This window comes from Lolium perenne, chromosome 4 (assembly GCF_019359855.2).
Source record: "Lolium perenne isolate Kyuss_39 chromosome 4, Kyuss_2.0, whole genome shotgun sequence".
Taxonomy (NCBI): Eukaryota; Viridiplantae; Streptophyta; class Magnoliopsida; order Poales; family Poaceae; genus Lolium; species Lolium perenne.
The window spans coordinates 258116217-258130111 of NC_067247.2; the positions used below are offsets into that span (position 1 = coordinate 258116217).

Genomic DNA, 13895 nt, shown 5'->3' on the forward strand with positions numbered 1-13895 from the left:
GAGTAATTAGTGGACTTGATACTTGGTCAAGCCCAGTTTCATGTGTAAATGTAGGTCTACTAAATGCACGGGCCTCTCTAGGTTATGTTTCCGGAAACTTTCCGGAGTTCCATGGCGCTTCCAACTCGACGGCGAATGCCTCCTCTCCTGGAGGTTGGTGATGCGTGGGTCTGGAGGTTGGTGATGTGTGGGGAATCGTCGGGGATGAGGTGCGCCGCGAGGAACTCCGCCAAGGCTTGACCCTTGACTGCCTTGTAGGATCCGCGCTTGCAATGAGCTGGATTTGGAGTGCTAGCATGTAGTGCCTCAACTTCTTTAGTGTGAATATGAGCGTCAAGCATAACTTCTCTATTGGAGAGTAGTTGCGCTCAGCACCCACCATGGTGCGGCTCAAGTAGTAGCAAGCCACCTCATTTCCTTCATCATTGTGTTGAGCGAGTAGGGCGCCTATCGAAGTAGGTTGCGCTGCAATGTATGTAAAGAATAAGAGGGCACCCTTTCACAGGAGCTGCCAAAACAGGTGGGTTAAGCAAATAGTTGTTGATGTCGTCGAAGCCTCTTTGACATCCTTCATCCCACACGAACGGATCTCCTTTCTTCATGAGACATGAGAAGGGCTGGATATGTCCGAAGAGGTTGGAGATGAGGCGGCGGATGTATGCCAACTTCCCTTGCAATGGCCTCAACTCCTTGAGGTTACAAGGTGGTGGCATGATGAGGATGGCCTTGATCTTCTTGGGCTCGATCTCTATGCCTCGATGATGGACAACAAAGCCTAGGAAGATGCCTGATTGTACGACGAAGGAGCACTTCAATGGGTTCATCTTGAGCTGGTGTTGTCGTAGACGTTCAAAGACAACCCGAAGGTTCTTGTGATGATCCTGGCGGTCCTTGGTCTTGACCACCATGTCGTCAACGTAGCACTCCACCGAATGGTGGATCAGGTCGCCGAAGATGCACGTCATGGCCCGCTGGTACGTTGTACGTTGGCTCTCGGGCCTGGTGCATGTACGTCTTGGCGTCATGCGTGATGAAGATCATGGGTGGCAGCATGGCTCTAAACTGGATCACCCAAGGCTCCGAGCCGTTGGCGCGGGAGAGCCCCCTTGCATGAAGAGGATTCTTGATCAGTGGAGATCCACGCCGGTGGCTTCTCATGCTGCGTCGATTGGATGAGCGGGCGAAGACGACTTTGACGACCACAACGAAGCAAAGATGGGACGAGAACCAGGGTCCCACCGGGCGTGCCAATTTGTTTGACACGAGAAAAATGTTTGTGAAAGACAGAGGCGCTACGTTTAAGGGGAGGAGGGTAGCGTGTTTCTCTCATATTGTCGTTTTGAAGTTGAGGACATGCAATCGTGACAGCCCGCCTTTTTGTTTTTGTTTTTGTTTTTTGTTTTGTTTTGGATTGAGCATGTTATGAGGGACTTCAGAAGTTTTTGTGAACTTTTGGATAGTGACTTCAGACTGTGTTGATTAATATGGCAATTGAAATCTGTCAGTGCTGGATACAAAATTAGAAAAACTGTTGACTGCCCAAGTATTATTTTTATCCTCTAGAGAAGATCATCACCATAGCTGGAACTGCTATCTTACTTTTGAGCGAGTGAGATAGGGCCCTTTGGTCGGTGCTGGTCTTGGAAGCGTTGGAACTCTCCATGCTTGGCCAGCGAGGATGCCAATTTGCCTGTCAAATGACCTTTGGTGATAGATGACCGGCTCTGTTTTAGTATGAAACTAGGAAACATGTTAATGTGTTGCTACGGATTAATTTTATTTTAGCATGGCGCAGTCTCACGTAGCAGTTGCTGGGTTGAATAGTCGACCCTGCATTAGCTTTTGTAGCCAAGTGCCTTTTCTACACAGCTAAAGACTGAACTTTATGGTTAATCGAACTATTTTCATAGCAATAACTTGGGTGCTGAGGGCTGCCGTGGTTGACCATCAAGATCCTGCTAGTTCAATTCTGTTTTGTAGGTCGCAGAATGCTGCAAGTCTGAAGCAATTCAGTATTCAATCATAGTACAAAATAAGGGAGTAATATTTTGGTACTGCTGGAGTATTGTACGTGGGTGACTAGGAGAGTAGAGCTGGGTTCTTTTTCAAGCGAGATGTTTTCTGTTTTCAGATGGCATTAGGAATTGCAGCCGTGCTCAGAATTTAAGATGCAAAAAGAAAAATTAGCTGTCGATTGCAGTAGTGTCAAATAACACGCTCAAACACATAGTGGCAATCACAGCAGTGAAACAGAAAATACTCGGAACATGAACGCTAGTGGCATAACAATTGAACACGGACATGTTTAACAATGATGAGGCAGACATGCGCACTCTCCTCCCATCCTCCCAACGACTTCGTCGAGGATATCTTCACGCGGCTGCCGGCGAGGACGGTACTCAGGTGTTGTGGTCTCTCTCATGCCTAGGCCGCCGCTCTCTCCTCCGACTACTTCGCCAACAGCCGCTCCAACAACCACAGCGGACCCAGGTTTTTCCTCCTACACCGCTCGATAGCATTCAGCCATTCACCACCAGCAGTGTATGCAAACAGAGGAAAATCAACGGTGTGAAACAAAATGTGACCTTGTGTTTTAGTATCGAGCACGAATAAATATTGTTCCTTTCCAATAGAGCTATCGATTTTCATTTGTTTAAAAAACCCTTTATTTTAGGGACTTGTAATAAAAAATCTATCGGTGCAACAGTCAAGAAAAGAAGGGCGTACAAGACAGGTTCAGGTGTCCGCTCATTTCTTATAGGTCAAGAAAACAAATACCGCAAGTCCATGCCTTCACCAACAAAAAAAAGTGAACTTTCAATATACAAATTGCGGCCAAAGTAACCTCTGGTGCAAAATACATTTATACGTGGCAGAGCCGCATTGGCCAGTCATAAGGATTGCATGTCACCCTATTATATCAAGATAGACCATCTCAAAAATGAATCAGGTGGACTCGTTCATGACAGGTATGGACGTAAGCAGGCGTAATTCCACTTCAATCCTTGAAGAACATCCAGCTTGTCTGACACTCCGACATTAGGCTTTGCCAGCTTAAACATTTTCTGTCTCACGCTGCAATGTGAACGGAACGATTTGGTCCACCGGCCATCCACAATAATCAAGGGAAGTAAAAAAAAAAAAGAGCAGAGACTGACCTTGACCACTCGGTGGTTTTCTTTGCATGCAACTCAACAGCTTTGTATAATCTATCAAGGGTGTACAGAGTCAATCCGTATTTGCAAAGCGCCTCCTCCTCCTGCAAGAAATTCAGGGAATCACTACTCAAAGGCTCCTGACAGACAAGCAATTGCATCTCATAACGGAAAAGATTGTGCAGATCATACACCACCATAGCCATGATCGATAATCATTATTATTAATAAACTAGTTAACCAACAATATGAGGCCAAATGTGACGCAAAACTTTGAACTGAAATACAAGTATGCATCAAAATAAATATGCAGAATAGACTAAACATCAAGATTAAATTACCATTTCCTTAGTCATGCATTCCTTGAACTCCTCAAGTCTTTCCTCTACTTCTATGAGTAACTGCCACCGCTGATGCCGTGCAATCCTTCCTCTTCCCTCTGCACCTTGGTCCTATATTATAATCACAGCTATAATTAGATATATTTAGACTGCAACCTCCTTAAGTTTTCACAGACCTGTTCACTATACAAATGGCAAATAGGACATGCCCATGGTGCTAATTGTATGTGGCGTAAATATATTAAGAGTACATATCAAGGTCTCATACTACTTGTGCCAGATGCTTCAGGTGTATTGCAATCAAGTCAAGAACATAATGACAGAAGCATATAAACGTACATGCATAGCCCATGCTCGCACTACAATGAGTAGCAGAAGGGAAAGACCAAATGCAGGCAGAGCTGCAAGAATAGCAAAATTTATCTCATTTGCCTTAAGAATCTGATCCAGTTCCAGCATTGCCCTGTTCAAGAACAACTCAATTATCTCTGGCGGTAAATAATACGGAGTATATATTTTTATGCATTTTTACCAATATTCCAGCAAATAACAGTAAACTTACTCCTGAAGATCCAGTTTGAGCTTCTGAACCTGAAATTCCCAAAATTGAAGGTAAGAAAATGAACGTTGATTTTAACTGAATGCACAAGAACTTTTTTTTAATGGTGAATGCACAAGAACTGAAAGAACCTGAATAAGCATGGCAACTGCGAGTTCTCCACCAAACAGATTCCAAATAGGATGCGCCGATTCCATCTCATATCTGCATTAATGTACAAATAGATCAATGCACAAATAAACAGGATCAATGTAGTCACTTTCACTCATTACTCAGATGGTTAAAAGAATGTAAAGTGTCAAGTCAGCTTTGGATCAAATTAACACCATCAACAGTTCATCCATTGAGTGACGATCCAAAACAAGTAAATTTAGTAGCATATACTTAAAGTAGTTATCAAGTTATATAAGCGACATACATAAAGTACATCTGTAAAGTATGTGACACTCCACATGCAGTTGAGGATGTATGCTGTGCTAATAAAGTTAGGTAAGTAAGATGATTAGGAATAAATTTTGGCATGATAAATTTTATTTTTATATCAATGGACAGTACTCCCTCCGTCCCACAAGATAAGACATTTTGGCAAGCTAAAACAACTTGCCAAAACATCTTATATTGTGGGATGGACCGAATATAGCTCCTTAGCCATGCTATAAAAACTGATCCCTAGCTTCATTAAGCTTGTTAAAAAAAAATTAATGCTATAAAGGAGAAACCTAGTGCGAACACAATTATTTTAGTTGCAAAAGCAACTGAAATGGCAATGAAGTATACATCATCAACGTGCTTACCTTTTGTGAACAAAGGATCATATGTTTTTACACAGAAAGGAGGGTGGAATTGTAGTAATTGCTCCAGTGAGCAACATGAAATCACATCACAGTTCTTAAAAGTGTAGAAATTAAATATTACAGATGCCCTTTGAACTTGCAACTTCCGGTCTAAGATATGGATATGAACACAGGACATGGTATGTATATAGTTAAAAGTTGAAACAGCCTTACCTCCTCATGACAATCTCCAGCAACTCTTGCGACGAGGCATCTTGTGGTGGTTTAAATTTAGTTTGCTCGCAAAAGGCAACCAACATCCTATGAATCGAGCAAGTAACCAGCATGGTTAAAAGATTGACACCACGATTCATGATAATGAAGCCATGTTACCAACAATACCAAAAGTACGTAAAGAACAACATTTAGGTGCTGGGACGAGCAAGCTTTTATCTATATTCTATATATAATACTGATTAATACGGACTGAGGCCAACAGTTCAATCCTACAAAGTAATATAAAATGCACATATTTGTTTAAACCTAGACATAAGCACTCCATAAGGTGTAGCTAAATATGAGTAAGTTGCACAGGACACAATGGCACAGCTCTTAGATTTGAATTTTTTTGAAATTAAATTAGTATATATATTTCATGAAAACTGTTTGTTTGATACTCGTGGTTGCTTGTGTGGACCATTAACTCAGCCATCTATTTACTTTCTCTAAAGAATGATTAATAACCTTTTAAAAGGTAGCGAGTGCTGCCTAGTCAGGCATGGTCCAGACTCCAGAGCAAAGACCGCTGTGGACCACATGTAAAATCACAATCAAACTGGATGGTTCGCACTAAAATGTCGGCAGTTCAGCTGCCTGCTTAAATTACAACAGAAAAAAGCAGCAGGAAGGACAACTACAACCTGGAACCTCTAGGCTGCACCTCCTACATCCCAATAGCTGATGCACCGTTGCTTAGATGTATGTATTGTGCAATTAGGCCTACTTGATCCTATATTTCTCCACCATACTACAAGAAAAGACTAGTCTTTGTGTATCTGTTAAACCAACGAATGAACAGGTGAACCAGCAGTTCAACCGCCTAAACAGTGAACCAACATACTGACCGGGTGGACACTGGTGCAGTTTCTAAAACTATGCTTTGACATAGAGCGGCATTATAGCAGATGTGTGCCATCGCAGTACTGTAGCATCTTAGACACTATTCACGTGAAACCCACCATCACATGCTATCCTCCCCAATACTTTACTTGGCTATAAGTTATTCTTAAGAGTTGGAGTTTGATTTGGTTTTGGATGGGATTGCTCGAGACAAAATGAATATTAGGGACAATACAGAATGACTCTTGTTATGACTCATAAGAATAAGCAAGAAGAAATAAGTATATGATTACTACTTCCTAATCAGAAGTCTTCTCTCTCATCTATAGTATATTTCTTCCTATTCTAGTATCTCATCTCCTTAAACACATCTGTGTTGTGAACTATGATCTTAACGACACTGAGTAATACTCTAGTCATTCCACAAATATTTGCGGCTTACATAATTGGAAAACGCCTCAAAGTACAGGAGATGGACCAAGCCTTCCTGGAACGTTGCTGAAACCACATATACTGATATATCTTAAAATGATGAGTACACGCTATTCCATTGTATTCTAAATTTATTTGGGTAAGCAGGTCAAACTTAAGCTAAAGCCATATGGGTATTAATTTAACAACGGTACGTGCTAATATTTTTTAGCAAGAAAAAAATGCATACACTAGAATCAAGAAAGAACCACGGGTAAAATGATTTGACATATCACAGATATGGCTGAGTGAGGAATAACCTGTGCAGTGTTTCTTCGGTCAGTTGGACCTCTTCCTTTTCCATTACACGTTTATCTGTTCTCTTGAATGTCTCAAATAGCTCGTCTCTAATAGAAATGACCTAAAGATTGTCAAAACATAATAGGTATCATACTGTGAGCATAACAACACAACTGATTTCGAAAGGTGCTTGTACAAATGCTTTCTAGAGTTCATTGGTCCAAATAAAAATTGAATGAACGGTATTTACAGAATTACGACCACAATGAAGGTGCATATTAGTTTCGGCTTATATATGCTCCTTTGCCCTTTTTTAGAACAATATATGCTGCTCTACTAAAGTAGATTCATGTTAGCATGTGCAAATGCACACATAAAATCAATTTGTACGATATGTTAATACCACAAGAAAATAGTACAGCTAGTAATACACAAGACATCATGCTTCTCTTTTCAGTTATTTGTGTTTCCATTTTGGCAGACAATATATGGCAAAAGAAGAACAAACGAAGGCTTCCTGCGGGGCCTCATAGGATATCTTGCATAAGTAATAGTTTGATTTTAATAGAACATATATACATAAAGTATCTTACTGGTCTCTCAACATGCTCATCCCAGAATCCAACCACCGACTCCTTTGCATCTTGAATCCAGTTGTCCAGATCAGAACTTCCCATCAAGCTACTATGGCGTAAAAGCCATAGGGAACATGCAGAGAGGCCAATTGCTCCACACGTGTAGGGTAACCAGTATATGGTCATACTTCTTGGTTTTTTATGGCGTGAAAGCTATCATCACAGAAAAGGAAAAAACAGGATTCAGACAAATTATGCAACAGCAAGAAACATGCAACTCACATGAGACACAAGTTAGACATTATCACTAGGTTATCCACGCGATCAGTTATGATGCCTCACTTGTCACATTCTTTATTCCCGTTAATTGGTACTATACTGGTACACCCGTAATCGTACCAATAATTTTTCGTAAGAAAGTGTTTGTACATGGAACAATATATGTAAACTAGCATATGGATACAAATACTTAGTACATGAAGCACAAACATATATTGTACAAATATTGAAATTAAACCTGAATATTATGAACTTATGGCTATCATAAAAGACCTATGACAGGCACAAGGGGGCTTTCGTGGGGACAATCCCACGACTGGGGATTGCTAGAATATACATTTGTAGGGGAAAGAGTTGCTAGAATTAAGCTGACTAGTTATATATTTCCTATTAACATATTTCATAGATATCTATGGACTAATGATATGGCTTGTGTCTACTAGAGATACCATCCCATATCAAGAGGCACTTGTATCCTGATTACATTCGGACGGAAACAAAATTAGTTCATTCACATCTCAGGTCTAGTATCCCCTAAAGGAGACGTCGCCAAGTTGTCTTCTCGACAGTGTTCACCCTGTATATCACATATGTCGTAATTCACATGAGAGATACTTACTTGAGAGAAAACAAAACTATCTAACTTCTGGAGGTTCTGATAGACCATGGCTATAGCATCTGTTGATAAGGCCTCGGTCCACTGTGGACTCTCAACATCAACTTCTGGCAACCTTTCAAAGATAAGCTGAGATGAGTTTCCGTCATGAGAGAACAGCAGAGTTTGCCCCTGTAAACATGTGTTGAACTAATTAAACTACATATCACCAAAGAAGCAAAACATGTTATCAATCCAAAATCATGGAAAGCAGGCATTGCATACCTCAGTGGCATTTCTTATTGTTGCCTCCAATTTGGAGAAGACGGTGTTCAAAATAACAAATAGTGTATGTAGCGATTTATCTGAACTTTCAGTTAATCCTTCTCTGCGATTATCAACTTCAGAGTAAACCTATAGAAGAGGCAAGTCAGAGTTAAAGTTCATGCATATGATAAGTCATGCGGCACAGAGAAAAAACATCCAAGAGATGAAACAAACTTAGGTTTGAAAATTGACTGAGTGGTACAACAGGCTTTCTTCAAGAAACCAGCTACGATATTAAGTACGAAATACTTATTCAGCTATTTTTATTCTACTTCATCCACATCAGCAGAATGTTAAATCAGAGTACGAAAACATGTTAGGCTTACAAACCTCAGCCAGAAAAACAGCCAAGCAATGTTGCATACTCGTGAGGACAGCGAGTTTTGTTGAGACCATATCAGAAGCAGAGTCTACAAGATACTTAGAAGGACTTTCGTTGCTCCTGAGTTTAGTCAGTGTTTGGCATGTTGCTTCAACAAAGGCCCTTGGACCTCTTTCGAACACCATGAAGTACATTTTATGTGAATTTGATCCCTACAAAAATCCACAGGCAGAAATAGGTAAGTACAGCACAAATAATAACATGGAAGACACAAAAACAGAAGGCTTGAGTTTATGAATTAACTTGATACCTCAGCTCTGGACTTCCAATAAGGCAAGCTTTTCTGAATAGTATGCAAATTAGACATAGTGTGCTGCACGATATCTTCTAAGATGGCAAAAGCTTTGGGCATCTGACCAGCAATCCTGCAAATAACATACAGTCAAAAACATTGCAAGTAGCTCTGCATAAACACGGAACGCCAGGCAGAATGCCAGATCTATGATGGGTTAGCTCAAGAATAGTGGTGGGTTCCCTCCTATACTTGCGTCTGACTGACCAATTCCCTAACACATTTCTACAAGTTCTTCACAGATCCTCTCGCAGCCTGTAACACTAGATTCGCACAAATCTACTTTCCCGCAGTCAACGACAGCGCAAAGCAGAGCAACAACTACTCCAGCAAAATCGTGCACATCATGGGGATCACAGGCGCCGCACCGATTCGAGGAGGGGGGGTTCTCACCGGGCGGAGCTTCCGGCGTCATCGAAGATGGGGAGTGGGAGAGCAGGGCGTCGGCGGCGGCGTTTACGGCCCGCGTAGAGGCGGCGGAGGAGACCGGCGACGGCGGCGAGGAGGAGAGAGTCCGCGAGCGGAGGGAGGCGGGCGACGAGGGAGCTCCAGCCGCGAGCTGGCGCTGCGGCCAGGGCGACAGCGAGGCCGCCGGCCTGGGGCGGGTCGCCTGAGTTAGGGCTCCGCGGCGGCGAGGTCGCCATGGGGATCGGGGGAATGTCCGGTTTGCAAAGCCTTTTTTTGGGTTTTGGGGTGGGTTTGGACGTGGGACCCAAGTAATCGGCGGATGCTCGTCAAAGCAAGTCGCCAAGTCCAGCTTCCCCCCAAAAAAGAACTCGCCAAATCATTTTCTAAAGATTCTCTTCATCCCTTCTGCTTCCTCCGTTACATCAAAATTATCTGAAATTTGTCAAACTTTGAATATATGTAGATATTATTTAGTGTCCAGTACATTAAAATTTAGAGAAATCTCAGACATCTATCATGGGATTAAGAGGTACTAGCAGTTTCTCTAAATGCTCCAAAAAGAAACTACTTAAATAAAACTTACTTGGCTGGGCCGCAGGGTATGCCGTGGCATATGCGGCATACCTTGTAGGTCGGCCACTGCTTGTATTTCAAGCGTCGTGGATTTGACGACCGCGATGGAGGGTGGCTTTTCCTCCGTTGCGAGAGCTCAGCGTATGGCGGTGGTCACTGAAACGAGCCTCAGGAGAGTGGCTTGGCTCCTCCACGGCCAAAAAAATGGGCATGCGTGAGAGCGAGGTTGTCAATCGACCGTCAGTTGCGTAGCTGCTCGCCAAAATCGACCGGCGGTCGTGCGATGGGCCGGCCAATTCTAATCGGCTACGGGGCATACTTGGCCATGCAAAGCGGTGGAGGAGGGGCGGATGAGGGGCAACTAAGGGGTAGTGAAGCCAGGCGACTCGATTTTGGTCGACTACGGCTTGATTTGGTGAGCGGCAGTGGTCACGGGTAGGTGGTGATCACGCGGTGGGAGCGGAATGAAGTTTCACCATGGCGGTTGGCCCCTAGCGCTGTCTAAATTTGTTTTACATCACCTCCTAGTTGATGTATATTTACATCACCTGACAATAGGGGTAAAATATGCATCACCTCTAAGAAAATATACATCACCTTTTTTTGAGGGAACTATATACATTACCTCTTTTTTTTTTTTGGCAAATGTGATGTATCACCTCCCATATTATACATCACATGTTAGAGATGCTCGGCTAATTTAAATATGATTAATATAAGAAACAATCACTATAATTGTCTAAGATGGCAAAATAAACAGAATCGTCAGATAATTACGCATAACCACGGGAAACTAGCCATACTTTCCTCACGGGCCAACCGCGATGTACATAACCCAAAATTCGCACAAATTCGGATTAGCTGCTAGAAATTACTCTAAAAAGGCAATGCATATCGCAAGAATCACATGCACCAGGCGAATTCGAGCAGAGGATTCTTACCGTGCGGCGTCACCGTGGATGGGGAGCGGGAGACCAGGCCGGCAGCGTCGGCGGCGGCGTCTGCGGCCTGTGAATATGCGGCAACGCAGATCGGAGATGGCGGCGAGGAGACGGGAGTCCGCGAGCGGAGGGATGCGGGCGGCGAGAAGACGGTAGTCCGGGAGCGGAGGGATGCGGGCGGCGAGAAGGCGGGAGTCCGGGAGCGGAGGGAGGCGGGCGGCGAGCGAGCTCCATGCGCGAGCGGGTGCTGCCAGAGCAGCGGCAGCGAGGTTTGCAGCCTCCTCTGAGTTAGGGATCCGCCACGACGGTGACGGTGGCGGCGACGGCGAGTTCGCCATGAGGGTCGAAGGAGTTTCCGGTTTGGAAGGTCTCGATGGGTTTTGCGGTGGGTTTTGGGCGTCAGACGCGAGCACGCGCGCGGCCGGTGAACTCTGGCCCGTATTTATAAGGCTTGCTTGATCTGTTCGTTGCCACGAAATAATTGTTTTTCGAGCAACAGGAGTCGTCCTGATTGGCTTCCTAGTAGTAGATTCCATTCAGGAAACCGGGCAATCCAAAATTGGTTCGCAAACTTCGGCTATAGTTTGTCAATGAAACGCCCAGAGTTCTGAGATTAACGCAATAATGACCTTCTTGCTGCATAAGTCTTTATCTTTGGTTATTATTGATGTGCGCAAGTTCTCTTAAAACAGTCTGTAAACGCTACGGATCAGTTATCTCCGTGGAGAGGGGACTCAGCAGTCAGTTGATATGCCGACGGCCGTGGTTGCGTTGTGGGCCACCGTCGGCACAGCATAGACGGCGTCGTGACAGCCCAACGGCTGGGCCCGCCTGTCAGTTCGTGTGCCGACGGTTGGCACTGTGTCGACGGTGACCTTCGGACGCCACCATCCTGTGCCGACGGCCAGATTTTCGCCGAGGGTGACCGTCGGTGTAACCAGCGGTGTGCCGACGGCCGGCCTGTGCCGACGGTCAACTCATCGCCGGTCGACGAGGGTCTTTGTGCCAACGGCCCCGACATTTGCCCATCGGCACATCGGCACACGCCATCTCTCCCGTAGTGATATACTCTGATGTAACACCCATTCTTTACTTTCAGAATAGGGAAAAATCCAATTTTCTCACTCATACTCACGTACGTATCATCAACTATCGAAATAGAAAGCTGGTTATCCACTTTTGCTCCCAGGAGTGCCCAGTGTGTCTGGTTTTTACAACATAATTAGGCATGCGACCATGTCAGTTTTTAGTTCCTCATCTTTTAGGTATGTGCGCTCGTAATGTTCTGGCCCGTGTTACCCAAAATTTAGTTGAATATAGTTAACCGATTCCGGTCCGGTTTTGAAGATTACAAAAGGTATTTTAATAAAATAGTCAAAGGGTATAATTGGAAATTTATATTTTTATGCTAAATTCCAGTTACAACAAGCATGCACATGTATATGATTAGTGTTCACCGATGTAAGAAAATTATATATTCATGTTTTCGATGATATGTGTGTACGCATGTTTGTTTACATATTTCTATATGTGTATCTTTATGCATGTCACTTATGTGCATTTTGAGTTCTATAAACTGATGTGCATCGCGAGATATCATGGATCTATTTCATATTGTAATATGAACAAATTCATGCAGGGACTCCCTCCCAATTGAGTTGAGTTTCTGGTACAATCGGCCAAATACACGCCAGAGATCCTCACCAACTGGATTGAATCTTCTACTTTTCTGTACCAGAAACTCAATTTGGCCGATTGTTTCTGGATCGGCCGCTAAGGAGGATCTCCGGTGAGAACCTCAACACCGAATCTTCTACTTTTCCGACCGATTGGATTGAATCTTCTACTTTTCTGTAGAGTGGTTGTGTTTGTTAACTCACTTTGCATGACCTACGATGTCGCTTCAGTCGCCCGGACAACATAAACCTACAAATAAATGGATCTTTATTTGCTTATTATGACATATGGTTGGACTAACGTTTGGACGCGTGAATAAATGAAATTTGAATGAATAGAAGATGACTAAATAAAATAATCCTCCAAACTTCGATGGTGTGCCACTAAAGCGAACCTTGAACATTTTACCACCGTTGTAGACCATAGCCTATGTAGCATGTTCAAGCTTTCTTTTGTTGTCACCCTTTGGAGAAGTCTAGCTGGTTACTATTTCATGTGGCTGGGGCTATCTCTTGTGAAGGTTCTTGAGAGGCGCTCTCTGTGTCGTTCTTCCTCCTTAGAGGCACCATCCTGAAGCTTTGCACGTGTCGAATAGCTACGCCTCTCGTCGTCTCGCCGACCCTTGGCTCGTATCCCTCTGGGGCTAGGTTGTTGTCATGGTGGCCTAGACTGTGCTGCTTGGACGTCCTGGGGTGGCCTCGGCTTGCGTTGCTCTTCAAGCACGGGGGTGGCACACCGGTGACATCGCCCCAGACTCGGCTATCCAACGCCCTTCGTCTGTGCTTGGTCTCAACGACACAATACCCTTTGGCTTCACCAACGGCACACCGGTGTCGTCGCACGGGCTCGGCTATCCAACGCCCTTCTTTTGTGCTTGGTCTCAACGGCACAATGCCCTTCGGCTTCACAGATGGCACACCAGTATCGTCGCACGATCTCGGCTATCCGGCGCCCTTCAACCGTTGAAAGTGCATGGAGCCCCCATGTGTGATTTTGGTAATTAATGACAAACCCTATGGATTAACGTTTGCATTGAGTTATAATTGTAAGAGTTGTCCATAGGCAATGCTTGGACCATATGTTGGCTTCAAGATTGCAATAAGAAAAAATGAGGTGCAAGTTCAAGATGAGCCAACTCGAAGAGATCATATGCTTGAAGTTTGCCATTTATGTGGTGTCCATGGATAT

General features: G+C 43.9%; 1 protein-coding gene across 1 annotated transcript; it reads right to left on the bottom strand.

The window, feature by feature from the left end:
- Nucleotides 1-2802: 2802 nt before the first annotated feature.
- LOC127332156 (protein DGS1, mitochondrial) lies at nucleotides 2803-9814 on the bottom strand. The gene is made up of 14 exons (XM_051358415.2): nucleotides 9502-9814; nucleotides 9067-9181; nucleotides 8765-8968; nucleotides 8393-8521; nucleotides 8132-8299; nucleotides 7252-7446; nucleotides 6679-6779; nucleotides 5063-5149; nucleotides 4187-4259; nucleotides 4059-4087; nucleotides 3836-3959; nucleotides 3497-3607; nucleotides 3159-3259; nucleotides 2803-3075 (listed from the first exon to the last, which is right to left on the bottom strand). Exons 1-14 carry the CDS (start codon nucleotides 9750-9752, stop codon nucleotides 2961-2963), a joined length of 1803 nt encoding a protein of 600 aa, XP_051214375.1. The 5' UTR covers nucleotides 9753-9814; the 3' UTR covers nucleotides 2803-2960.
- Between the last annotated feature and the right edge of the window lie 4081 nt (nucleotides 9815-13895).

Coding starts and splice junctions, on each gene's coding strand:
- LOC127332156 (XM_051358415.2), bottom strand. CDS start 9,752: ATGGCGACCTCGCCGCCGCGGAGCCCTAACTCAGGCGACCCGCCCCAG. Junction 5,150..6,678: donor ACCGAAGAAACACTGCACAG/GTTATTCCTCAC, acceptor CTCGATTCATAG/GATGTTGGTTGCCTTTTGCG. Junction 3,960..4,058: donor CTCAAACTGGATCTTCAGGA/GTAAGTTTACTG, acceptor GTTCTTGAACAG/GGCAATGCTGGAACTGGATC.